Genomic DNA, 27,952 nt, shown 5'->3' on the forward strand with positions numbered 1-27,952 from the left:
CTAAACACAGTCTGGGATGTCACACCATCTCTTCTGTACTACTTTTTCTGATGTAACAATGCTCCCAATGAAGTTACATTGCCTTTTATTACCTGTTGGGCAAGGTGTCACTGAAAACCAGATGCCCCACTTTCCTTCTCACAACCAGTCAAACAGTCAATTCTCTCACCCTTGCAATCAATCACTAGAGAAACTGACCAAGTCAAGAGTTAAAGAAACAGGACACATACATAAAACATTCCTTTATTGCACCACGAACCATTGCTACAACTAGGGCTACAGCAATAAGCCCCAATTTGAGGTGCAAAACATACCCTTGTTCAGGGTATCTATATGTCGGCAGGAGAGTTGAGAATGGGCACCGCCAGCAGGAGAGATTCTATCAAGAAGAGTCTTTGTGCCCCCCCTCCCCCAAGGCAAGAAAAACAACAATCATTAGCTCAAAATAAACACAAGGGCCAAAACTTGCAGCTGTGTTTATATATGTTACATGGTAGAAAGAATATGGCTTGTTTTCAACCCTTGCACCCAATGTGTGGATGCACGAAAATGGGTGCAAACATTGAAAGGGCAACAAAATGGCCTCCTAGATGCAGGGGATGCAAGAATGGGCAGGATGCAGATGGACTGCCCCTCAAATTGATCATTCCCTTTTGGGAAACTACAGGAAAGGCTACCTAACTAATGGCCACCATAGCTCTTCCCAAACGAGTGCACAGAGACTTCAGAGATGTTGGCTTATCAATTCCATCATTAACACCCACCCACCCTGAATAGTGGACATTCTTGCCCAATACACCTGGCAGGGACCAAACTGGGGAAGGCAGCAGTGGATGCAAGGGAGTAATTAAAAAAAATATTAGGCCAACCCTGTGGAAACAAGGGATCTTTCCTCCTTTGTGGCTTGACAACTATCCATTGAAATGCTGGGTTTTTGTTTTGCCAGAAGACCCAAGCAAGCAGGATTCTAGTTGCAGAAATGGAATGCGTGAATGTTCCTTTGTCTAAATCAATCCCATTTATAGGGATTTTTCTTCAGTACTGAGGAACAGCCAGACATCCAGTCCTTCACCTGCATGTACAAAATAGTAAGATTGCAGCAACTGGTATGGTACTGTGACTTAGCTATGGTTACAGGATGCTATGAAGAAGCTGTCATGATTAAACATAACCTCCTGAGTACTCAGTAATTGGGTTTACAAAAAAAAAAAAGAAAAGCTTTTTAGTTTGGGTCGTTTTTTTTAAAAAGACCCATGATTCTACAGGGCTGGCCAACCCCTCCAACAACTTTCCTTGCTGTACCAAAAACAGTTCATGGATTCTTCACAACAGGAAAGAGATGTGGAGAACTACTTAGAAAAATATTTGTGTCGAAGAACATTTCCAGGTAAAGGGGAGAAATGTATTAAGAAAAGCCATATTATGACGTAGCTGGGGAGCAAGGAAAGAGGCAAAATGCCACTTCAGGCAATACAGTGTCCGTTTCGAAGGAGTCAGACGCAGCTTTTAGCTCTCTTCATCTCCTGGCTCTGGAGGCAAGAGAAGGGCATCACAGCTCACTGAGCTTGGGAGGCACTGGAAGGATTTCATTCCAGAAGGTTAGTTACTCCTGGCCTCACTGCTGATCCATGCCTGATGTTCACTGCTACCCTGGAACACTGCCTTCGCTGGCAAATGCTCCTCGTAACAGTCTCACGAATAGCAGTGACGCCCGATTCCCGCACCAAGCTGCAGAGATGATCCATCAGAACCCTCCGTAATCGCAGCATCCCACTTGGGAGCAGGAGCAGAACCTTCACTGTGAATTCTGCCAGGCTGGGAACCTGCGGCTGTCGACAGTACGATGCTGGTCAATAGCAGTGTCAAAGTACAGGAATTCACCATAGCACTGCGGTAGCTAAGGACTCATCTGTGGGGTTGAGAAGCAGAACAGGTTAATGCCACAGGGAAATCTGCATCTGACTACACCACTGCATAGGGGGTGGGGCAGCAGGAGGGGAGAGAACAAGCAAGGAAGACTACAGTAAGCCAGACATCATGAATTCTGGAACCACAGGAGTAAATCTGGGGGTGGGGGATTGTAACATTTGTGAGCAGAACTCCTACAGAATTTCCCCATCATCATTTAAATCCTTAGAAGTTTCAGAGGACAGAACATAACTTTAGTATTTAGAATAACAGATACAGTATATATATAATATATACTGAAGAATAAACTTGTGAATTATAGTGGTGTGGTCCCACTAATTAGGGGAGAACAAATTTCACATGGGTCAAATGCTGTCAGGTGCTGTGTCTACTCCTGATGCTTTAAGCTCTGCTGCAGGTGTTGTGATATCAGCAAGGTGCACAGTGCTTTGCATAGGAAGTGAGTGCCATGTAGCATTCTGTGTTTTTTTTTAAAGCAAGTGTTTCAGTTACTTCTGAGAAATAGGAAAAGTAAACATTTACCTTTAAATATTGGAGCTACGGTGCTATTTATTGGGGGGGGGGCTGATAATATTAACTGACATTTTCCCCTTTAAAATAACTGTCTAAATAAGGAAGTTTGAGCAAACAGAAACAAGAAACCAAAAGGTGAGAGATCCCATTTCAGCCGTACTATACAATATAAAATAGAGGCTTTTCTGTTTGTTCAGTTTAGCAACTGTTTTTGCAGAATTAGGAGCGCTTCTCGCCTCTTCAAAAACATGAAGTCCTAATTACACTCCATTGCACCCCTCATCCATCCAATAATTGCCCATCTGCTCCTTCCCAGAAGCCTCATCCTTGCAATTAAAATAAAATAAACTCATCTTCCTATGACGTTCCTCACCATCTCAAAGCCGGTAGCTCAGGCTCGTCAATTTAGCCGGATGTGTCTCAGCCCAGAAGTTACGCCGGCTTTGCAATTTTTGGAAGGCATTGAAGCTTCTTCTTTGCTCACGTTTGAGCTTCTTGATTTTTTTTACCTGTGAAAAAAATAGTAATATGTATTTGTTCAGCTTCCAGTGTAAAAAAGAAAGACAGGAAGCCACAGCCATATTAAACTCTACACCTACAGTATCTCTTATAACTGAACCATGGGAGTTTCTCCAACACATTGACCCATATCCTCTGACCCAGTTATGCTATCATAGCATAAGAGTACAATGTTTGGAGGCAAACTGCCCCAAGTTAAGAAACCACTGTAGTCACTATCAGTGGTGTACTGAGTTGTATGACTCAGCAATTGGCATAGCTATGCAAGAGGATTCTTGGCCATTAAGTTATACCAGAGATGGCAAATGTGCAGCTTTCCAGGTGTTGCTGAGCTGCCGCTCCCACCAACCCTAACCAACATTGCCAATGGAGGATGAAATGTATGATCTGTGGGACCACATGTTTCCCAGCTCATTTCTTACATTAAAGCTCACTTTCCTATGTTAAAGAACCATGGGGGAGGTAGAGGTAGGGGGACAAACTAACTGAGAACATTAACCACTCGTGTATGTTTATGTCCCAGATTCAGAGTCATCCCAAGGCTGAGATTCCCAAAGTGCCACCCTGATTAGCACTATGGCTTTCACAACAGGCTACACTGTTGATCTTGTATTCTGGATTGATGCAGTGCACTCCAACCCTCTGAAGTTTCAGGTACATTAAAGGCTGTAGAATGTGTGGCTTTCTGCATTTGCCTGGGCTCCCAATTCCGCCCCCCTTCCTAGCCAGCCCAATGGGGAGGGAAACTGGGAAAACCAGAAATTTTGTTATTATTTCCCAAGGCCATATAATGACTCAATTAAGTTAGTACTGAATATATTTTATTAGGTTGCTGTAATGATCATCATAGAGTTGGCAGGACAGTTCAGTGGTTTAGAGTTTGGGAGTTCGATTCTCTTGTGCCTCCTGGGAGAAGAGCCAGCCTGCATAGGCTTGGGCAAACTCTACAGTCCCAGCATACCCTCAGAAGAAGGGAGTGATAAATCACTTCTGAAAACCTTGAAAGGCGTCACCATGTCATAACTGACTTGATGGCATATTATTCAAAAACACCAAGCTGTCAAAATTATTAAAAATTGGCTTGTATTATATAAAAGTTCTAACCAAAAACCTATCTGTTAAACATCAGCACAATATGTATTCTGTTCCTAATTGCTATTTTTTGTAGCTCTGATGGTGTGATTTTCGAGATCTGCAACTTTATAGTACTGTATGAAATTTCTTGACATTGTTCCCAAAGCCCCAAAGACTATGGGGACCACTGAAGTATGTTTCTTCCAGAGGCGAGATGGATGGCCAGGTCTCTGTAATTTGTTAGGTTTTCCAATTTTTTATTTCCAATACTGGCATCTCATGGAATTGCAATGTCAATGATCCAGACATTTCTTTGTTCTGTTACTACGTCTGATGTGTTATGTTCAAGATGTCTATCAGTTTGGATCCAGAAATCCCACAGGATTTTGACTTCCTCATTTTCTGACACCTTCTCTACCTGATGTTCCCATGGTTTTTTGGAAGCTGGCAAGTTATATTTTTTTGCATAATGTCCACTGCACTAATTTTGCCACTCTATCATGTCTAACTTTGTAATCTGTTTGTGCAATCTTTGGACATTCACAGATGAGGTGTCACTCAGTTTCATCTTTTTCTCGGCATAGTCAAAATTTTCTGTTAGCAATAATGCATTGGATCTTAGCTTTCATCACGTTGGAGTGCTTGTTCTTGTGCAGCAAAAATCAAGCCTTCAGTTTCTTTCTTAAGAGTCCCCAGTTTTAGCCATGCCCATGTTGAATTATGATCATGCTTTTCATCAATATTTCTCAGATGTTGTCCATGCAGCCGCCTAGAGTGGTCCTGAGCTGACTAGAGAGGCGGGATATAAATTAAATTAAATTAAATAAATAAATAAATGTAGTGGTTTATTTTTCCAGCTGTTAATTTTTAAATTGTTGTTTCTTATATTGAGCCTTTGTTTCTGTTGTTTTCAAAATATTCTCCATAGCAATTCATTAATTTTTCTCTTGTTATACTGATATAATCATTTAGGCTCCTTTTTTCCTCCACTACTACCTGCTGTATTTGCAGTAATCCATGGCCTCCAATTTTTTGTGGTAGATATAATCTGGCCACATCACTTTTTGGATGCAGTGTGTGATGCATTTTCTTTAGTTTCTGTGTTTTTCAATCCAATTCTTCTAATTCGTTTTGAGTCCAGTCTATTATTCCAGCTGGGTATCTAACTACTGGAACGGCCCATGTGTTTATGGCTTTGATTGTATTTCCACCATTTAATTTTGTTTTTAAGATTTTTTGCAGTCTTTTGAAATCTTCCCTTTCTGTCAGTTCTTTAACTTTTGTGGGCACAATGTTATCTGCTTCTAGTATTCTGAGGTATTTATAATTTTCATCACTTGATAGTGATTTTATAACATTACTATTTAACTCTACTCCATCTAGTTTTTTGATCCTGTATAGACAGAGCTGCACATTTGTCAATTCCACATTTCATTTGGATATCTTCACTAAATATTTGCACTGTGTTTAGTAGTGATTCTATCTCTATGGAACTTTTTAGATACAGTTTTAGGTCATCCACATATAACAGAACAACAACATGACTGTTTGGAAAAAAAACAAAAATGATGAATTTAAAACCAGGAAGCCTAATTTACAGTTAGCTGAGACTTGCAAGTGAACACTCTATGCTTGCATCAAATGGCTCCTTACCTTCCCACTGTCAAACTCTTCATCCCAATCATCAAGGACTGTCTGCCTCTGGGACCATATAGCATCTTGTACAGCATTCTGGCTGACAGCCGACACCTCACCGTCCCATGTCAGCACTGTGGAACAAACACAGCATTACAGAAGAGCTAGCAGTAGTGGGATCCTTCCTGGTATATACAAAAGAACAATGAAAAATAAAGATGACAAAAATGTTGCGGCACCTTAAAAAACTAGCTGCTATATTTTAAGGTGCACTTATATGAACAAGACTCCTCAGAGTCTAAGAGTCTGATTGTCCATGCATGCTCACATTAAAATATTGTTCCACAACATCTTTGCATTCTTTATTTTTCATTTGTTTTGGTTTTCTATATGCCAGCACTGATTAACACAGCTAGCTCTTCTAAAACTACTTCCTGGCATATGACCTCTCCTTAATTCTCCATAAGGAGTCATCCTCAAAAGAAGCCTACCCAGGAAAACAGGAACGGTCCCTTCAGGCAGTTTTACATTAAGTTTAGGGAACCTTTTCAAAAGGTCAAAGTCTCTATTGTCTACAACATAAGAGATGGAAAAATGGTGCAAGGTTAAAAAACACCTCCAAGCATATGCTTTCGGGGACACACACAAAATAGTAAGGCACCTGTGTGAAATCTTCCTTCTCTGAAGTCCAGGCTGGGCTGCAACTCCAAACAGCTCTAAGTTGCAGGACCAATCATGAGGATTGTTCATTCCCCACCACCTCACTAGAGGAACCTAAACCTTATCGTTCTTTTCTTCTTTAGATGCCTAAGATCCAGCACAAGGCAGCTCCACTGGAAGAGGTTAAGGAAGCCAAAACCAGAGATAACTTAACTTACTAGATGTATAGACTTTAGACTTATCTCTTCTTTGGATACTGTCCTTTCTGGTTGCGTATCTAGGTGCAGAAATCCTAATCTTCACTCTAACACACATACATGACACATGTGCAAACACACATGAAGTCCATGAACACCGTTTAAAAACCAATTATCAGAGTGTTCCCTGGAACAGAAAGGTCTTACTCATTGGCCATTGGCTCTCTTTCTCAAATAATACCTTGCTTTCCATAAGCTTTGTCCAAAGAACCCTTCAGTAACTCCTGGACAACATCAGATTGTCCGCATTTATGTTGCTTCACTTCCTTCTTTGGATTCAGGATGTTAAGGGAGCTCACACCCTCATGTCTCAGCTGGCTGTCATAGGCTGATGCTGCTGTGGAAAGAGCAAGGTTCAGAGTTGCAGTACATGCATGGAAATGCCACATACACAAGTCTGATCTTTCTCCCTGGATATGTGCTGGGACAATCAAGGACACCTTGCTGGACAGGTGAGAGCACAGAAAAGCAGGAGAGGAAATTTGTTATTCCCTAGGGTCAAGCACACTCCCCAGTCTTGAGAGAAATAGACAAAATGCTCCACCAACACCTTCAAGGTGAACACGAGCAAGATGCTGCTACATTCCGGACAACATTTCTACTCTTCACCTTTTTCTCCATTACACCAGAATCCCAGAGGATAAAAGTAGGACTATCATTCAGTTGGTATCCTAATCTGTTCTGCAATGAACTAGGTGAGAAACAAGCACATCTGCTCATCTGGGAACAGATGACCTATTTGCCCAACCCAAATGGGCAGTTGTTACTAAGGGGTGGGGTGGGGCTCAAAGGTCTAGGAGCACATCACAGTCACGTACTGAAATCCTGGGGCCAGGAATGTACTGGCAATTTATGAATGTGCAAGTTAAACTGCTTAACTTAACGCAGTTTGCCACTAATTAATGAGTTACTAGGCCCATATCTGTTGCTCACTCAGGCATGCCCCTTATAGTGCAACTGTGCCTTCTTAGTTAACAGCCATTTGCCATGGTGAACTATGCAACTTATACATCCATAAGTTACCAACAGCCTTCTGGACTGGATGTGTGGAAGCCACTTCCTTAAATACACTAAGTATATAAGTGGATAATTTTCTTGTGTATCTCTGAAAGCTGTAGGGTCAGGTAGGTATCAACATCACTCCCCACAGAGTAAAAGCAGGGGGAATATAGTCATGTTTACTTTCAGCTCAGTGTCCCAGGGAGGCATAAGGGGAAGTGCATCCCTGCCAATTCCAAGCAGCAGCAAAGCCAACCTAGATTATGGAATGAGTGCGTACTAGAGATGGGCCTGCACCACCAGTTCAGCAGTGTGTGCCTGTTTGTTTAGCAGCCAAACAGGTGTTTGGTGCTTCAAAGCACCACCTTCTTGAGCAGTTGCCCAATCAAAGACTGGCCTAGCTTCCCTGCCCCACCTCCTCCAGGCATTGTCTCTGAGTGGACACCTGCCAGAGGAGGTGGGACTTTGAAGCACTGAACGCTTGTTCAGACACTGAATAAACTGGGCCGAACCGGCGGTTTGTGCCCATCTTTAGTGCATACCACTACCATGGACACTCTTCCCTACCCCTCACCGCCCCCATCCCACATCTCAAACCTGGGGAGCTGGTTCTTGCTGAAGGAAGTCCATTCTCACTAAGTTCTTCTCGGGAGCTGCTGACTGCAGGCGCAGAGCTGCCCTCTTCCTCCCTCCTCTTGCGCTTGCGGTGTTCACTTTCTCCAGCACAACTGCCTTGGTCTGATCCTTGTGAAGGAAGCGGATTGATTTTCTTCTTTTTCTTCTTCTTCTTTTTTGTGCTACAGAGATCTTTCACTGGCATATGTAGCTGGCATACTTCTGCCTCGTTCTGTGGAGGGAAGCTACAAGATAACAAATAAAATATATAAGAAGAAAGATTAAGTATCAACTAAATTTTAAAGTGTATATTAGAAACTTTAAAATCAAAGTTGACAAGTCATCCTTAAAAGTCAATCCAGTTGACTTTCCTGAATATAACATAAGGATAATAGAGAGAAGTCTATAACCAGCCTCTTAAAACTGAATCTACCAGAAGACAGACAAATATGTTACTATCTGAAAGAATGAAGCAAGAACAGGAAAATGTGACTTGAGGTCAACCAAGTATGATCCCATAGGTCACATGTTCGCCATACTGCAAATTCCAATCTTGGAATGTCACAAATACAAGGACAACCTAAAACAGAACACTCAACTCTGGAAAGCAATCTGGACCAGATGCCGCCTTGGGTCCCTTTACTGGAAGGATAGAATATAAATGAAATGAATGAATAAACGGTCATGCCTTTTTGTGGGATACTCTACTGATTCTCCTCCACCTTATCTGGCTTTCTACCCCACCACTCCCTAATCAGTTGGCATTTTGGCTACTGAGGATTCTCAGTACTCAGTTCAGCCATTACTGAGATCCCTAAACCTTTAGAATATCTTGTTTCTAGGTACCCTTGGGATTCCCCTAAGCCTGCCATTTTCTTCGTATGCACACATGGTCCATGTTGCCTGCAGAAGAAAAACATTCAGAAAACTGATTTCACTATTCATATGCATGAAGCATGGGGTCAAGGGCACCCCTCCAGATGTTGGGCTGCAATGCCCAGAATTATTCACCCTGGTAACCTGTTAGCTAGGGCAGCTGGATATTGGCAGCCCCACAATTTCTTAAGGGCTATAAGCTGTGTATATATGATTTAATTTCTGTGTCATTGTGGAATATTATTCTAATATCTACCAACACACGTTTCACCAAATGGCCCTGTTTCACCATCATGGATACAGATGGTACCAATCAAAATCACTCAATTTTACAACTCCTCCACAAAAGCAGATACAAAATAAACAAAAGCATCCAGATTAAACTGCCAGCAGTTTTGGATCATGTTCTTGAGTGTTACGAAACTTCTGATTACACACAGAAAATTTGGGGTGCAGGAGAAATTATAGCAACCAATTACTACAAATCAGCCCAGGAACTTAAAAATGGGACATTATTTAAATCACCATGACATAAAGTCTGGATGCAGAAAAGTGATGCAGAATATAAACTAGGAGGGTGATAGAAAGGCATGGTGTGAACACATAGGGCAAAACCAATGCCTTAAGAGAGATTGTATGCTCACCTGCTCACAAAGGACAGCAAAGGTGTGCAGTCTTCCTCCCTCTGCTGCAGCCTCTTTTTCTTCTTCTTCTTCTTCCGGATGGAACTGGTTAGACTAGAATCTGATGCCTTGCAGTCCCCAGACACCTCCCCTTCCTCTTCCTTTCCAGATGCCACCAGGTTAAATTTCTGTGGAGAAGTCACGGTGCTCCCATTTTCCTTCAGTTGCCTCTTCTTCCTGGGAGGCCTAGAGAGCCAGGTCGCCTCAGCATCACTGTCTGACATGGCTGGGCTGCAGTGGGCACTTTGCTCTTCCTCTAGGGAGCTACGCTTCCTTTTTTTCTTCTTTGAGCTGGTAGGGAGAGGCCCCTTGTCCTTGTTTGGATAAGAGTGAGTAGGGGCCTGTGCGGACATAGCAGGTGGTGACAGAGGGGCAGCAGAGAGGCAGCGAGATTTGAAGCTGGATGAGGGTGTGAAGTTGGCAAAAGTGCTGTTGGCTGGTTGTGGAGGTGCTGAAGGTTTGGAAGCAGGCAAGAGCACCCTAGAGAAGCATGCACAGATAAAACTAAGATCCAACTGGTGCTGGCTGGTGGGAGCTTCTGCAGAACATTCCTGGAGTCCCAGGTCTAGAGAAGAAACATTGCTAGCACTACCAACAAGATAAAACAAAGGGGCCCTTGACATCACCCAGAAGGACAAAACACATCAGCTGGGCACCGATGCAAATTTGGCTGCACATTCCAGGTTCAGACTCTTAATGATGTCAGACTAAAGAATCTCTTCTCATCCCTTTTCCAAATGCTTATCTAACAATTTGAGACCCAATGGTTTGTCAAATATTCCATACCTCCTCAGTTCCCATCCACACAGGATTGTGCAGCTATACAAAAACACCATAGCAGATTATCAACTGCCTTACTTCATAGGATGCAGAATTTCTACTTTCTTGTTAGCTTTTCTTCCTGAGTGCTGAAACATTGTTGGGGCTTTAGAGTTTAGACTCATGGTCAGAGAAGTGCAGTTAAAGAATTTAAGCTGTTTGTAAGAACCCCTTTTTTAGGTGGAGGAGCAGGGAGAAAATGTCTACAACCTGACCTTTACATCCTCTCTGCCTGCAGACCTATTCCCTACAGATATTTTTCTTCTGATGCTCTGCTTTACATCATTTTTATCTTTCCCGACTCTGGTCGAAAACAATCTGCTACACTTTGCCAGTATTCAAGAAACCATACAAATGCTGCCACATGACATCAAACAAACAAGTATGTATATTTTGTTAAGAGCTCCAAAATTCATGGCAAAGAGTGAAGCACCTTGGGGTAGCCTAGCGACCATGCAGAACTGAGCAGAGCAATCACATTCCTCTACAACAGCTCTGCCATATCAAGACTTCATCCCCAGGAGATTTATTGAGCCCTGGGGAGTTGAAATAGCCAGTGTTGGGCGCAACAGAGCAGAATGAAGGGAGCAGAGAGCTGGGGCTGAGTTCTAACAAAAGGCTGCCAATGGCTCCTACCTTACCTCAAGAAGTGTCTCTCCAGAGTCTTTTCCACATAAAGCAGACACCCAACCTCACTGGGCAAGATTCTCTATTTCACAGCAGAAACCAAAAGGATCTAAACCAGACATGGCAGCCAGTAACTGGAGGTCACCAACATGGAGCCAGAAGCCGAGGACAGGAAGGCCATGTGGCGCAAACCCCCCCCCCCCCCACGTTCTAGGTTTTGATTCACATCCCTTACTACTGGCTATGTTATTTAAGGTTGATGAGCATTCTAAATGTGGAGGGTGCCAAGTCACCCACCTGGCTCTAGAGATTCCAGTCAAGCCAATAACATAACAAAGGCTTTACTCAGGGAAAGTACTATAGGTTAGAATGCAGCCTTTCACAGTGAGACATTCTGCAAGGTGGATAAAAATCAGTGATTATTTAAAACCAAAGGGATTTAAGTAATGGTGGTAGCAGTGTAGATTTGATTGAAATCAAATGGATTTAAATCATGATTTAAATGACAAGTTAAATTTTAAAGTATTTTTTTATTTAAATCGTGAAAAAAAAATCCAATTTAAAAAAAATGTAAATTGTGATTTCAATCAATTTGATTTAAATCCAATCCGTCCTGATACCACTCACATCATCCCAGCCATCCACTCTCCACGTTGGCTCCACCTCAGTCTATCTTAGGAAGCCTGGTGTCAAACGCCACTTTATAACAACTGCTCAATGGGGATGAGACAAGGACTACTTACAGGATGTGCCCGGAAGAGCCGGGAGGGGAGGGGAGGGGAGGAAAAGGCTGCTTACCTGGGACAGCCAAGCACAGCGGCACAGACAGGGTGGATGGTGTTTGTGGCAGCTGGTGGTGGGGAGTGGGGCGGCACTCGACGCTCACTGCCGCTCACTTTCTGCTGTGTGTTGCTGCCCTGTAGTTATCGACATAAATAAAAACTTGGTGGTCTAAAAAAGGAGGTTTCCGTGACCCCAGGGGGCAGAGGGTAGAATAAGAAGAGAGGACGGGAGAAAAACAAAAAGGGGATGGGTGGGGGCGGGATAAGAGGGGGAAGAAGAATCAGAAAAGTGTTTGTTGTTAGAAACAAAGGGAAAAAAAGAAAGGATACGTAAAAGAGACAGAAGTGTTAACAGTAAATAATGGGCAACTGGAAGGCCTTCTCATTTGCCCAGTAGCACGCCAGGCCTTCCCTTACCCTCCCAAATAAAAAAAAGGGGAACACCTCTCCCCCCCCCCCATGCTTCTCCTGCTCCAGTCTTGTTAGGTGGAAAGTGTTTCTCCTTAAGCTGAGCCTCCACCACCTGCAGACCTTGTCTTACCAATGAGTAGAAACTAAGGGGTCGGTGGGGGAGGCGAGCCCTACACAGATTTGAATCCAAAACCACAGGAAAGCAGATCTCTTTGTAGAGAAGGCTAAGTACTATTTCTACCTCCACAATATGGTCTCTCCTATGTTAGGTAGCAAGAGGGCACTAGACGCACTGGGCACACGCCTCAAAAGCTGCTCAGGTGAGAACATTTCCTGGGCCTAAAGCACCACCGTGAGACGGAAACGGCTCTTTCCTGCTCTTTCCCCCCCCCGTCTCCCCCCCACCTTCCTCATCACCATTTCCCCCACCTCAGCGAAGAGTGGGGCGAAGTCCCCACCCCCCAAACGCACCTTCCTGGCAGAAAGTGCCAGCTTCTTCGCAGGCGGGGGTGACATCGTGCTTCCCAACTCCCGATTGGTCACGTTAGCAAGCAAGGGTGACTTTAGCTTGGAAAACTTTGAGTCCTCAGAAACAGGTTTCCCAGAGGCACAGTCCGTTTCCTGAGAGGAGCAGTAACCATTGATGCCGACCGAAGGATGTAGCAGCCCCTTGGCCGCGTTGTGTGCAGGGCTGGAGGAGGAGCTGCTAGAAGACGATGCAGATGATGAAGAAGAAGTCAAGGATAAGGAGTCTTTGCTTGGCAGCTCTATGACCTCGTCACGCCCCTTGGCCTCAGGGTCTCCTCCGGGCGTGTCTGCCGGCGGTGAAGATGACGCCAACCCTTTGTCGCCCCAGGAGTTCTGCTTGCCCGTGTCCACTTTGGCACTGCCATCTTCACCGAAGTCCTGAGAGGTTTTGAGAAGCTGTTTCTTGGATCTTTTGCTTAAGTCATCCAGGAAACTGGGCTTGGATGGGAGCTTGGGGGACAAGAATCCGGTGCTCAGGATGAGCTTGGAAGAAGCAGGAGGAAGAGGGAGGATCCCATTCTGAGGTTTAGAGCTGGAAGCAAAGGAACTACGAGAAACGGGGACTCCAGATTCCTCTGCTTCTGAACTCTTCTTTGCCTGAGTCATGTCTTGCCTCTGTGGAGTAGAGACATACCAATGCTAGATGAAGACAGAGCTGGGATCAGAAAATATAAGGTGCTTGCATCTGGCCAACACTCCAGCTCCACCCAGGACAGCAAGACTAGCAAACTACATTCCAGATATTCGCGAAGACCTTCACGGCCGGGATCTAATGGCTGTTGTGGGTTTTTCAGGTTCTTTGGCAGTGTTCTGAAGGGTGCTGTCATTTGAAGATGCCGGCCACGGAGACTGGCGAAACGTTACGAAGAACAACCTTCAGAACATGACCAAATGCACAGCGTGCAAAAGGTCAACGGACTCTACCCAGCTACAAGGACACACAAAAGACCAGCTAATGACACCCATCAACCACAGTGACAGATAATCTCTCCTTATCACAACAATACACCCACAACAAGACACACTAATCACCCATCTACAGAAAAAGGTAAAAGCCCATCTCACAGCCATAAATACTCCACTCCCAAGCCAACTACACCAGAGCACAGAGTGCTGTCCTCTGAAGATGCTGGCCACAGAGACTGGTGAAATATTAGGAAGAACAACCTTCAGAACATGGCCAAAGAGCCCAAAAAACCCACAACAGCCATTGCATTCCAGATAGACGACTTTCCCTCCTTCAAATCTCCCAAACCCAAGTAGTTGGAACAGAAATACTGCTCCACAGGGATGGCATTTTTTGAAATTAAAGAACTCATAGCCCCATAATCGGTAGCAACCCCCACAAGCTGAATTATGGGACTGAGAGCCCTCAAACCCTTTGCCTCCATGCTGTTTTCATGGCACTTCCTCAGACCATTAGCTGCCTGCCTCGCTGCTCCATGGATGTTTATAGAAGAGAGCCTCCATTGGAACTCATGAACCTTTGCAAGTCATGGGGATTCCTCATCACTCCCATGGTGCAGTGGGGCTCTTTTCTAATGGTCTGAAGAAGTGGTCTCTGGCTTAGTTTTCCAAATAGATGGGAATAGTTGGGCTCAGCCTATACTCTGATCATATCAGAAATGGTGTAACAGCAGAAGGCTTTTGTGATGGAATACTCTGTGACAAGGGCTGGGGGAGAAGCCTGCAACTAAGGCAGAAGTCTTCTCTTGACCACCTTTTTTCCTTTATGGAGGGACACCTGGTCTTGTGAATTCCACCTGCAGTCTGTAGTGGTACAACCCAAACCCTGATTTACAATGCTAAATAAAAGCAGTGGCAGCATTAAGTTCCCCCAGCTACTCAAACATCTCCAATAGCCTACAGCGGCAAAAATGTCAACAGGGCTGTCCATAAACATGGACAGTAGGGTATTTGATTCTCAAATTATCTCCCAGGCACCCATAATTTTGTGGCCATTCCCTTATCGAACTTACACTGAATTCATAGGTAACCCAGTTCAATTTTGCTTTGGGGCATTTGGGAAAACATAAACTTTTCTTTTTAAACTATGATGCACACATTGCAGCAACGAGGGCCAATTCTGGATGGCAGGGAAACCAAGCCAATGCTCACTTTGCTAACTAGCGGTGATGAGAGGGCACCGTTGGTCATGCTTTTCTTCATGTGGCTGGAGACAATGCTTGCTCGGTTGGACATAGAACAGCTGCTTTTAGAGATGGACATCTCAGGAGTCTTCTTGCTCGGGAGCCTTAAAGAAGGAGAAATAGACCAGAGCAGGGATACACATGATGTATTATTGACTTATTTTGGCCTTTAAAAAACAAAAACAAAAAACTTTACAATTCAGACAAGGAAGCTCACAGAGCACTTACCAAAAGCAACATGAAAAATAATAACATGGCGGGGGGGGGGGGAGCCAGATTTTAGAAAGCACCTGAAGGTCCCATGCATGTAAACAGAACTGGCACTAAAAAGGTGTCAGAATCAGGTGACCTCCTTGGAGACGGGGCTGTACAGTTGGGGGGCCCAAAACTGCAAAGGCTGTATCCTGTCTGGGCTAACTCCTCAAGACAGGGGAACCCAAAATGGAGCCTCAGAGGAACATTTTAATAACTGCATAGGTACATGTGGAACAAAACAGCTCTTAACAGTATCCTGTTTCATGCCATTTAGGGTTAGGTTTAGAGTAACAGAGACACATTAAAATGAGCCCAGAAATGGATTAAGGATCAGTGGAGCTCTTTCATGATTGGACAACAGGGTCCAGCCCTCTTGTCCTGATAGCAATCTAGCAGCTCTTTTTAAAGATGATCTCTTATACTAGAGGCCTGAAGAGTATGAAACAGAACAGCAAATTCCTTTACATCAAGATCCCTAATCCTATCTTGCTTGCTACTGACTTTACTGACAGCTATTGCCATTCCAGGATTTCAAAGTTTTTTTTTTTTTTTGGGTAGCCCTGCCCAGAAACACCAGCAATTCAGAGCCTGGGTCTGTATGCATGTTGAGCACATGCATTACTACTAAGCTCCTGCCCTTCCTCTATGTCACTGATGGCATTACTGCAACATGCACCTAATTCACCTACATGAAACTACTACCTGGGACCCTTGTTACTCATGACACGCAAGAGTTGCAAAGAGGCTTGTCATGAACTCTTCTTGGATAGGCACACACTGGCAGCCACCATATTACTGCCATCCATGTATCATTCAGCCAGGTGTACTGCCCATATCGATAAGGGGTCTGCCTCATCATCACCAAAAAGACCAGGGGCTAACATCACAGTATGCCAGAAAATAGATAGGTTAGCCAGGAAGAGACCTGCTACCAGGCACCACACTTACCTAAGATAGAAGAGCACATAGGCCTGTTGGTTGAGAACAACTTTGATGTTGCTTGAATGTACAAGAGAGTCATTCATCTGGTACCACTGCCCATTGCTAGCCTAAAGAAAAGGAAAGGATGTGTAATTGCCTCAAGCACAGATGTGTCATGTTTGGCCTGGGGAAAAGCCAAGGGTGAGGAAAGCCACTCCAGTCCCTCTGATGGTGATTAGTCTCATCCCATAACCTCTGGCTGGCTGAAAGGGAATGAGCCCTTTAGACTGTATTCTCATGGAATGCCACAGGTTTCCCACTCTGGATTGCATTAAAAATGAGCTTCATCAATGTGTGCAAGATATGATAGTATGTTTACAATGTACTGAGGTTGGGACAGCCTGTTGCTGACTACTAACTCAAAGGTAGTGATAGTGCCATCTCGCTATTGTTTGTGAGCCTCCCTTGTGGCACCCAGCAGCCTACTATTTTTACACAAAATAGTAATTAGGACATAGTTGTTTGTTCAATATGGCACAATTAAAGATAAGAAGGATGGGGGACTGGAGGAGGTTACCCATTTCTCCCATTTCATCTCATTCTTTGCTTCTTCTGGAGACCTTTGCATTTTCAACTGTAACTGCACAACAATTGTCCTGACAGCCACCTATCTCTGTCAGATGTTAGCTAGGGATGTAGCAACAGATTCCCAGATCTCCACTTCTGACAATAAGTGCAGCTGAACCTCAAGAACTAAGAACATTGGCAGGGAGTCCAAAAGCAAAAGCAAGCAAAGCATGCTGCTTATATACTGCCCTATAGCGCTTCAAGCACTCTCTGGGTGGTTTACAAGTCAATTATGCAGGCTACACACTGCCCTCCTAGCAAGCTGGGTACTCATTTTACCAACCTCAGAAGGATGGAAAGCTGAGTCAACCTTGAGCCGGCTACCTGGGATTGAATCCCAGGTTGTGAGCACAGTTTTGGCTGCAGTACAGCAGTTTAACCATTGTGTCAAAAGAGGCACTCAGCCACATAAGCCTGCTAGAATGTTGCACAATGGACCAGAAACCAAAGCAGACCCTTGACAGCTCAGTGTCACCACCATCACCACCCAGCCTCTAAGGATAGCATCTCTCATAGTACCCTACAAACTGCCTTACTGGAATAATTAGCACTTGCTAGTGCCAGAAGATAAAAACTCACCTTGACATAACAATAGTAATGCCCTGCATGACAGCTATATCCTGAATGTACAAGCACAGCATACAGGCCATACATGACAGGGTCACCACTGCTCTGCGACATGTATGGACGGATATTCAGGAATTCAGGATAGCCTACATCCTGCAAAGGAAAGGAACATAGTCTGTAGGAACTTGTCCTACCTGCTAAGATCCTGTTTCTTAGGTGCACCTACAGCCTCATAACTGGGATAAACAGAGGCATGCTGAATCCAAAAAGGAGTCCCAACGAGGACAGACCCACTGAATGGAATGTGCATACATGCTGACTCACCATAATACAATGGGTCAACTCTAGATGGCAACAGCAATTGGGTTGAGGCCAAGGGGTTTATAGACTACCATCCAGGACTGCACTCCTTCCACCCACCCAACAAGACCATATGGAGACAGTGATATCCACTTTTAGGGTGTTTTGGATAAAGGGAGAAATAATAGTTCAGCTGATCTGTTCCAAGGATTTTTATTGAGGAGATAGCATGCAGCCTCCCACTTTCCAGGTCTCCACACCTTGGTGATCTTGCCTCCACTGAAGTTGGCAAAGCGCTTGAGCGAGATTGTGAGTACATTGGATGCCCGGTGAATGGTGAATCGCTTGCTGGCTGGCACTTTTTTCTTGCACCTGCATGCAGGAGAAACAAGGTCAACTCTGTATATACATTTGTACACAACACAGGCTCTTTGCTGTAGAACTCTGAGAGCGAACAAGAGATCTCCTGAATATCCCCTCACAACTACGCAGCAGCTCAGTTGCACTTTATATGGGCAACCTTGAAAGACCTTGGAGAACAGCTGCTTTTTATAATTTCAAGCTACCTCCATCTGTGTTGCATGCACCGGTATTTTTGGTTTCAAACAGAAGACAGCTGTTCTAAATGCATCATGTACTGTATGGATACAAGCCAAATTTTGGGTGCAAGTGTTTTCCATTCAGCTACTCCTCCCATCAAAAACGGAACCACTTTCTTTTACTTCTTCTACCATCTCACGTTTTTCATCTGAGTCAGCCAGCAATTACTGAAGCTACAGCTTAGAACAAACCTGCCCAACCCCATAAATAAATAAGTTAACCCTTCCATTCTAGGAAGTGGAGCCCTGTTCTTTTGTTTGTTCTGTTTTCTTTTTTAATATAACAGAATGACCAAAAGAGGATAAATGAGAGGAACAGGTACTGTAGATGAAGACGAATGCCAAGTTAAAGGGCAACTTACTTTGCACACATGTAGGCATTCTCACCGCTCAGCACATCAGCCTTCACAAATAACTCTAACGCCCGAACTATGTTGGCAGCCTGCTGTTGAGGCAAAAGAGTGAAATTCAGAAGAGCACCCTACACAAAGATGCAAACCAGGTGAAGAACAGGGCCATACTCAAGCCCAGGCTGACCCCACTCAGATGACGAGTAGCCCAATCTTCCTACACCCAGTATTCTCCAAATGTACTAGACCACGACTACATGAAAAGAGGATTCTAGGGATTCTAGGAAGAAACCACATGCCAGACAATATAAATCAGCATGAAAGTTATTGTCCCCTGGCCAGATCACAGACGCTTCTCAGATAGGAGTGCACAAATTCTTTACTGGAGAGCCACAGCAGCAACATGAAGGAAAAGCTGCAAGAGTGTCTCTCTTCAAACCCACACTATCTGACTCAGTAAATTTATAAGTAATCTGATCATCTGTGTTCACTCTTTTGTAGCCCATCTCCTCCAGTACTGACAATCCATCCCAAAAGCCATTCTCCACCCCAACTTCTTTTTCATCATCAGTGATATACTGGCAACTAATCAGTTATATGGCACATGCTTATTACATGTTACTGAATATAAAACATCACCCAGCATGTAGCAACACTGCAAGAGCCGGGGGCTACAATAATAGCATTTATGTTTACATGTTAACAGACAAAACAAATACTTCTATTAACATTCATATCCATGCCCTGGAATTTACAAGAAGTTGAACAACCGCGGCATACCCTGATCTCCAAAGCCACATCCAGGTAGGGGTCGTAAGTGTCCGAAACACTCTTGCAAACGGAGCACTTTACTGCAAAGAAAGTAGGAGAGTTGTTTGTCTTGTCTTCATGACCACAGCTGCCTGCCACTGTCACAATGGGGTCTCTCTGTGTGTTATGTCATCCAGTCACATCCGACTTATAGCAACTCTAATAGGGTTTTCAAGGTAAGCGAGATATTTAAGGAATGGTTTTACCACTGCTACCTCCTCCCAAGTGAGTTTACGTGGCTAAGTGGGGATCTAAACCCAGATCTCTCAAGTCCTAGTCTGTTGCTGTATCCACCACACTATATTGGATACCCTCTTGTGTCTACATCCAAACAAAATAAATATTCAAGGCTACCTAATACCCCCTTTGCTGCCTTGACAAAGGCCAAAGGAAGCCAGTAGGAAATCTGACAGCAGATCATGGGCGGCTCCATGCCCACAGGTCAGCTGGCATGACCTAAGTACAGCTGGACCAAGAACATTCTGGTGTTACCAGCAGATTTGGTCAAAGCATGAAACATCCGTAGGGTGGTACTGGGACCTCCATGCAGAGCCGTATCAAGAAATCAAAATTGGCAACTCTTGGTATATTAGTCTCAGTGGCACCTGCTAAGCTGCACTCACCTCGAGAGCGGAGATAGCCGCCGAAGATCTGATGCACCAGTGTAGTAGCCTGAGTTTGGCGATCCAGCCTGGAAAGGCAAGCACCAGAATGTTATGAGCAATTGGAACACATTTCTGAAGTGATGACATGCTTTCCATTCAACACGACAGCTTGTCTGTGATTAACATAACAGCCTTTGGCTGCTCCAAGCATAGGGGCAACCAGAGAGCTTAGAGAAGGGTCTCCCCCTTAGGACAAGACTTCTAGCTATGCAGAGGCACTTATACTTCCCTGGGAAAGGGCAAGTTGACAGCACTAGCTACAAAGCTGCTTGGCTAGCATGCAACATTTCCCCTGCTCATAGTCAATGTAACTGACTCATGCTTCCATTTAAGTTCACTGCATACGATTTAAGATTGTCAGGTCTCAATATAATCTGTTCCTCAACTCAGTGTACACAATGTTGTCATAACCACCTCCATCACAGAAACAGGGAATTGACCGTACTTGGTATAACCGTTGAGACAGGCCTTCTGCATGGCATCAATTGTGTACCGCAAAAACTCATGAGCATCTTCCTGACTGCCAAAACGGAAATGCCGGGCAATCTCTGTCAGAGAAAAGAGAAAGGGAGCCTGAGGTTTGTCCCCCATACGCCACAACACAAGAACCACACTGCTGGGAACAGATGTCATCAATAAGGCCCAATATGATCACCACCAAAAACCCAGATTCTGCAGCAAGAAAATCTCAGTTCTGAACATAATGTAACTAAGCAAAACATTAATGACTGGAAGTGTACAGAGTATTTTAGTCTGTTTGCAATTTTCAGAATGATCTTGGTTAGAAGTTGAACGTTTAGGAAAGGAAGAACACCAAGAACTCCCAAACAGTTCTAAGCTACCTGAAATACCTCTAACCATTTTCACTCTTATGGTTACCATGTCTTCAAACTTCCCTCTGCAATCAGGAGATTAACTTTACTTTCGAAAAACAGTCTTCTCAAAATTTCAAGGTTATACACAGTACAATACATACACAAACACAAAGAATGTCTCCACCACCCACCATCCTGAGGTGATGCAGGGTATTTGTATGCCACTACGTAGCAGCAAACAAAGCTTCCTCTACTGCTTACTTTTAAGATCTCTGATGAAGGACACTGGCTTGATGGCATTGCCGCTGTTGGCAAAAGCTTGAATCATGTGATTCTGCATAATGCACATCATGCAGAAGCCTCCTTGATGGCCTAGAAGAGAGAGAGAAAAATAATTATCAGGATGAATTCGCACCCACTTCAGAAAGACACTTTGTTTTCAAGGATAGTAGCAGATGCTGATTTGGCTTGAACCTCAGAATGGGAGTTTAAAACAGCTCTGTCTGGCCCAAGAAAACTATCTGCTCAGCTAATACTGCATAAGATTCACACATACAATAACAGAAGGAAACAAAAAGCTGCATGTACATCAACAAAAATGTTGCTATTTCTCTCTGCTAGAGGCAGTGTACTACCAGGAGCAGAATCTGTGCTATACTCTTGCATTTTCCCATTACTTACATCAGGAAACTTTGAACTCTCCAGGACAGTTTACATTATGACCATGTTACATATGCATATGTGACTAAATAGCTTCCCACTCTATGACAGACAGCTTCTTTTCCCACATGTCTAAAGTCCCTCAAAACACAACACTTTCTGCTGAGCAGCTCCAAGTGATGGCCAAACACTAGCAAAGGAATGAGTTAAATTTTGATAAGTGAAGTCTGCCTTTCCAAATGTGAATTGATATTTGATGTTTTCCAAGTAATTCCAATCCAGTTTTCGCCATGCATGTATATTTTCCATGACTAATGCTTAGAACAGCAATCATGTAGCCAAACGCTGGTTCTGATTCTTTGCAGCTGCTAACAGTACCTGCTAGACCCCTCCCTGCCAGGGTGAATGAACATCCCTGTACAGCAGCTGCCTGCTGCAGTACACTGTAGAAAGGCAAGATGCATTGCGTGCTAGTTTGTCCTTAGATAGCCATGCCCTGCTCACCTTCTCGCAGCTCTACAATGCAAACAAAACCCAACCCTCAACCCTGCATAGCCTGCAACCGGATTAATGCAGCCGGATTCAGCAGAATGTCTACAGACACAAGGCAGTGATTCCCCAAACTTTGGCTTCACATGTTCCTAGACTACAACTCTTAGAAATCCTAGCCAGAACAGCCAATGGGCAGGGCTTTTAGGAGTTATAATCTAGGAACGTCGGCAGCCCCAAGTTTGAGAATCACATCTCCCATGCTTCCAACACAGGAAAATAAGTGCAAAAACATCCTGCATTCTTCAAACCCTATTCAAAAAGCTGTAAAACACAATATCTTTAACACCATACCTGACAGCCACTATAAAAACGTCTTGTAACAGAAATGTATTTAAGTTGCAATCTATTTGGATTCTTAAGTACAATATTCTGTTAAACAAGTTCCTAAAGTAGTCTGACTTGCAGAAAATTTTCTACTCCAAGGGCTATTATCAGAATTGCAAGGATCACTCAGTGATGATTTTTAGATATTGCTTGAGTGGGGGTAAAAGCATCACTGCTGAGGCTTAGAAATTAATCTTGTAAATACTCAAAAATCTCTACCAAACAGTGAGAAACTGTTACAATTTAAACTCTCTTGCATCAAGAGTTTGGATTGACTTCACTGAAAGGTTAAATTACTACTTCACATTGGTATACCTCTTCCAACAGAGCATGCTATTTTTGTACTACTCCTTATAATGCCTTTTTTATGATAAGAAGGGAATTATTATCACCCATAATTCAGACTAGAAGGCTAAGAAGGCACAATTTGTCTATGGCACGAGCTAGATGTCAACTAAGAATGCTGAGACAAATTGTTCCATTTCTTAGAGAGCAATCCTAAAATCCCTGGGAAGGCTTCTCTTAGTCAGCAGGGTAGAACAGATCCACAGGCAGAAAGGGGGGGAACTGTTCCTGCAAGCTTCCTAGGGGCAAGTACAGAAATCTCTGGAGCCCTGGCTGCCCTCCTGTTAGTAATCCAGAAGTGGTAATTGTAAAAAGGAAGCATTCTCAGGCATACCCAGGAATCTCCTGCTTTCCCTGTAGGAGGAGAGGACGTTGCAGAACTCTTGCACTTGTCGCCCAGGCATGCGCTGCTCTGAGTTCCACCTTCAGGGTGCGAGCCCCACCAAACCTTGCATCTGGGAGTTCTTCCACTATGGGCTCATCTGCCCTCTCCCTTGCTACCTGTTATGATCTCTCTCTCTCCCTCCCTCTCTCTGTGTGCGCGTGTATGGCTGTTTAAGGGCTGCTCAGATGGCAAGCCCCAGCAAAACTACAGAAAGGGACCTGCAGTCCATCATCTGGAGGACTACAGACATCCTCCTTTGGCTTAGAGATTTGTGACCCACCCCTGTAGAGCTCTTGGGACTGCAATGTAAAAGCCTCTGCGGCTGCCAACTTTACTCTGTACAACTTTTAAGTGAGAAAGCACATCCTTTGTGCCTCAGAGCCCTTCGTGGAGTGCTGGCCACTCCTCAAGCAGGCAGCAGACCCCAAAGTCCTGACACTGCACTCACAAGTGCGGCTGTGCTCCTTTGAAAGCAGGTAATTGGCCAGAGGCGGGGTGTAGGTCAGACACTGCAAAGTGGAGTTGAGGAAGCAAGTGTTGCCCAGGTTGTGGAGTCCTGCTCCGACACGGTACACCCGCTCCCATTTCAGGGACAGACGCTCCACAGGGAAAAGGACCTTCTGTGGGGCTGGCACTCCATCTCCTCCCAGGGCATGCTCACTGCCTGTCAGAAAGAAAGGAAAGAAGAGGAGGAGTCGTCAGCTGTCTCAATCATAATAAGAGCAACCAATTCCCCACCACACAGCTAGAGTCCCCGAGGCACCTTGTTTCCGGAGAGATCCTTCTTCGGAGCCCTTGTGCCTACTGGGGTTTTCCGTCTTTGGGTTCAGCAGAACATATTTACTCTTAAGACTCTCCAGCTGGTAGGAGAAATTCTTGGAGGCAGGCTCAAACTCAATCTTTTGCAACAAAACCTTCTTTGCAGAAGCTGCCAACAGTTTGCTCAAGTCAGCATCATCAGTAGAGTCTTTCCGCCCAGGCTTCAGGGCTTCTTTCAGCTTGTCCACTATAGGCATGGCGCATCACTCTGTGGTGGCAAAGGCTGCCCTGTTAGCAAATAAACTTTCCTCTGCAGGATAAAGCTGCAAGAAAAATGATCTGACTTCAGAATGAAGAATCTATTCAGTGTTTCGGACATAACCTCTTGTCTCCATGCCTACTACAAACAAGCCTAGGTACACAGGCTAGCTATGATCTAACACTTTCTTTGCTTACTCCCTGCCCCTTTCTGGCAGTGAACCTCTGGGGCAGGGGCCTGACCTCTTTTTCTGTGAGAGATGCTAGGCACAATGATGGTGTTAAATAAGCCACTGAAACTATCAATAAATTAATTTCACTTTTAAAAAAATTTAATACAAAAAGTCTTACAGGAAATGCAACCAATATCACACATTTTTTCAACAACACCGTTTACGGGGTATCTAACCCCAGAATTCTTGTAACAGCATTCCAATTTCCACATTATGTGTTTGGAATGCTGGAAAAATATCCATGTGTTCTGTTTTCTCCACTGTAGAATTTCTAGATAAAATTCAAGGGAGCAATTTACACATCCTTTCTCTCAGTAGAAAGGAAAAACCAGGGGACCCTACTATTTTTATGGTAACAGTACTTCATCTTTTTCTCACTGCAAAGCTTAAAAACTCAATCCTTTGAAAGCCAGAATCTGTCAATAGATAAGATAAACATTGCAAAGTAAATGTATTCCAAAATTCTAGCCTAGAAAACATGTTTGTGATTTAATCACACCAAAGTACATCACTATGAATCTTAATATACCTGCTAGCATCTTCTGACCTCCTGAATCCAGAATTTTCTAATCCTGAACAATGCGTGCGCGCACGCACACCCACATATGCACACACACACACACACACACAAAGCCACATGCCTGACTCCATAAAGAGTTTTCACATGGAGATCTTTAACAAAGTAGACTATGTCTAGATGGGCGGCATATAAATGCAATAAATAAATAAATAAAATAAACAAATAGGCTGTCGAGATGTCCTACAGTTAACCAGCTGACTGAAGAATAAATACATATTTCTATTTCCCTTTGCATTCTGAAGTATCTGTATATATTGTTTATTTCATCTGAGGCATTTAAGGTTGGGTGTTTGTGTCACTGTTCTAGTGTGATGCTGTGAGTCATTTAGAGTAGTGTTTTTGCACTAAGTCAGTGGTATATGAATGTATGAAATTTAAAAAATAATTTTTAAGCCACACTTGGTAATAAGCAATTCACATAATGGTCTTTGAATTCAAGACCTGGGAGTTGCCACATCCTCAGGAAGCATCAATTTCTAAGGAAAAAAGCTTACTATGACACCTGAGGACAGCCCCTAGCAACAGAAAGTGCATATTGGTCAATAGAGAAGACCTTTATAGAGTCTCCAGGTGTACAGACTAAAGTTTATCCCAATGTCTCTGATATGGGGTTTGCCATGTTTCTGTGTGCCTGTTCCCGGACAGAAAGAAACCGCGTTTTGATTCAGGGTGATGGGAGGTGCAGGATGCTGAATGACTGGAAACCCTTTTTCCAATAAGGTTATGAGAGCCATTCAAATCCACACCACCAAAAGTGAAGACTGAAGCCCACACCTCTGATCTGCACTACAGTTCCTATTTTGAAACTTAATTTTAGCAAAGGAGCCTGGCTATGATTTTAGGAACTTTTATGTTTCTTCTGTACCACCACTGTCAGGCTGAGCACCCCCATCAACTGGGGGGTACTCAGCCTAACAATTGCTTATGGAGAGTCAAAAGCTATCTTACCTTTGTGATTTTCAAGGGTCCAATAAAGATATTACCCACCCTTAATTTCGGATTGTGCACAAGGACCACAGAGCATTTTCATTTTTTTGTTACCCAGTGGAGAAACCCAATAGGCCTGTTATTCAGAGGGACGCAAAACACAGTTGCCACATTTAATACAAGGACCACCTTGTTAAGTAGAAGAGGCCTCATAAACAGATAAGCTCATACCTGGTTCTTAGAAAAAGAAAAAGGTTCGCATCACCCCTAGATGTCAGAACACTCTTCAAATGAATATCATAAAATACATAAAGCAGCCTTTCATGAAGAAGGCCACAGTTACTCTGCTAGACCTAGGGTCTAGCTACCTAAGAGATGTGCGGGTGGGTGTAACAGAGACTGCCACTGAAAAATATTTGTAATGCTGCATAGGGAAAATGGGGGATAGTGACGTATTTTTTCAGCAGTAACTAAACCATCAGCATCACGCATACAACACAGCCCTCAGAGACTCCACATTTCCAAAAGCACATATCCCACTTTTTGCAGATTTTGGGGAGTTGGTGAGGGGAAAGAGAAATGATTTTTTTTAAAAGCAAGGACACTTAAAACCCAGGGTAATCCTATTGCTAGAAGCATGCTTCCACGGCTTTCAATAAATACCAACACCTGGAAGTATCCTCCTTGGCCAACCATACATCACCAAGTTTGTGCCTTGCCCTCATTTGCTTCCAGACAAATTTTTGTAAGGCATTTGTTCTGTACATATGACAGAACCCTTGCCTTGCGGGGCAGAATTCAGCCAGCAGCAGCATTTAAAGCCAGCAGTCAAGGACACACAGGCTACTAATAGGAAGGCAATGGACGGCCAGTGTTCCCCTGCGCATCCTTGACCCTGAAAAACAAGTCAGCATAAGGAGAAGACAGGCCTCTATGTAAATGCAGAGTCGGGCTCTATACACACAAGCCGGCATCCAGTTTGCACAGAAGTAACATGGAGCTGCCAATGCAAATGAATAAACCAAACCAGGCGTTTCTGATGGGGCATTTAAAGAGGTCTGGCTAGCAAACCACAATGTGGCAATAAATAGCCTTTATATTCCACCAGGCCCAGCTCTTTGGCCAGGGTGCTTCCCCCTGGTTTGACGATCAGGGCAAGAGAAGCGGCAGACAGCTGCTTGCCTTTCGACCTACGCTTTCCCTCCCCACCCCCGGAATGCGACCTAGGCCCAGCAACCTTCACACAACGGATCAGGCCCCGACACCTCCTTTCTTCGCCACCAAGCGCCTCCGACACGCTTGACATCATCCCTCCGGAGCAAAGGCCACCCGCACCCGCACCCGCCTTTTCCGACGACCTCGTCCGGGGCCTGGCCCCCAGAACAGACCTCCCCCCACACACACACACACAGGGCGCCTCTCGCGCCTCCAACAAGCCGGCCGCCTCCGGATTCACAGGGCTGGCGGCGGCCGAGAAGCCCCCTCTTCCGCCGAGCGGGTCGCTTGGCCGAGGCGGCCTTTCCCCGCCAAGAGGGAGCGGCCGCAAGCAGGCCTCGGGTCGCCCGCTCGTCGCAAGGCTGGCACGGAGGCGCCGAGGGCCGGGCGCGAAGGAGACTCGGCCAGGCGCCGCCAGCTGCCTCCCGCGAAACGCCGACCCAAACCCTCGGTTGCACCGAGAGTCAGTCCCGGCCCCTTCCCTTTCCCCTTCCCCGTCCTGCCCTTCCACCCGCCTTGCACTCCCCGCGCTGAGCGCCTTCACTTGCCCCGGGCGGGCGGCAGCTGGCGGGGAGCCCTCGCCGTCTCCTTCGCGGAGCCCCAACACCGACCCTCCGCGGCTCCTCACGTCCCCCCGGGCCCTTCCCGCGTGCGCGGCCCTACACGTGTCCTCCGCGCGTAAAAGAGGCAGCAGCCAGGGAAGAGGGCGCCGCAGCTGCTAGGCCGCC

General features: G+C 44.7%; 1 protein-coding gene across 3 annotated transcripts; it reads right to left on the bottom strand.

The window, feature by feature from the left end:
- Positions 1 to 227: 227 nt before the first annotated feature.
- On the bottom strand, positions 228 to 27,913 carry USP36 (ubiquitin specific peptidase 36). Of its 3 annotated transcripts, none has more exons than XM_020813989.3 (20): positions 27,773 to 27,913; positions 24,016 to 24,334; positions 23,701 to 23,916; positions 21,248 to 21,358; positions 20,617 to 20,719; positions 20,130 to 20,197; positions 19,477 to 19,547; positions 18,709 to 18,791; positions 18,008 to 18,119; positions 17,460 to 17,600; positions 16,281 to 16,381; positions 15,046 to 15,181; positions 12,871 to 13,542; positions 12,005 to 12,123; positions 9,722 to 10,240; positions 8,184 to 8,446; positions 6,769 to 6,921; positions 5,689 to 5,804; positions 2,816 to 2,951; positions 228 to 1,909 (listed from the first exon to the last, which is right to left on the bottom strand). In XM_020813989.3, the coding sequence occupies exons 2-19, from the start codon at positions 24,266 to 24,268 to the stop codon at positions 2,820 to 2,822; spliced, it is 3,369 nt and encodes a 1,122-aa protein (XP_020669648.3). In that variant the 5' UTR covers positions 24,269 to 24,334; positions 27,773 to 27,913; the 3' UTR covers positions 228 to 1,909; positions 2,816 to 2,819. The 3 variants fall into 3 exon arrangements, with proteins under 3 accessions (XP_020669648.3, XP_020669632.3, XP_072846791.2); XM_020813973.3 differs by having other exon boundaries at positions 6,769 to 6,924; XM_072990690.2 differs by lacking the exon at positions 27,773 to 27,913 and having other exon boundaries at positions 6,769 to 6,924; positions 24,016 to 26,267.
- Between the last annotated feature and the right edge of the window lie 39 nt (positions 27,914 to 27,952).

This window comes from Pogona vitticeps, chromosome 2 (assembly GCF_051106095.1).
Source record: "Pogona vitticeps strain Pit_001003342236 chromosome 2, PviZW2.1, whole genome shotgun sequence".
In the NCBI taxonomy this organism is placed as follows: domain Eukaryota; kingdom Metazoa; phylum Chordata; class Lepidosauria; order Squamata; family Agamidae; genus Pogona; species Pogona vitticeps.

Bases quoted from the DNA above. Each gene is read 5' to 3' on its own strand.
- USP36 (XM_020813973.3), bottom strand. From the start codon at position 24,268: ATGCCTATAGTGGACAAGCTGAAAGAAGCCCTGAAGCCTGGGCGGAAA. The intron at 5,805-6,768 runs GTATTATTTGAG...TTTGTTCCACAG, and splicing joins CAAAGCTTATGGAAAGCAAG to TGCTGACATGGGACGGTGAG. The intron at 2,952-5,688 runs GTAAGGAGCCAT...TTTTTTTCACAG, and splicing joins AAGAGTTTGACAGTGGGAAG to GTAAAAAAAATCAAGAAGCT.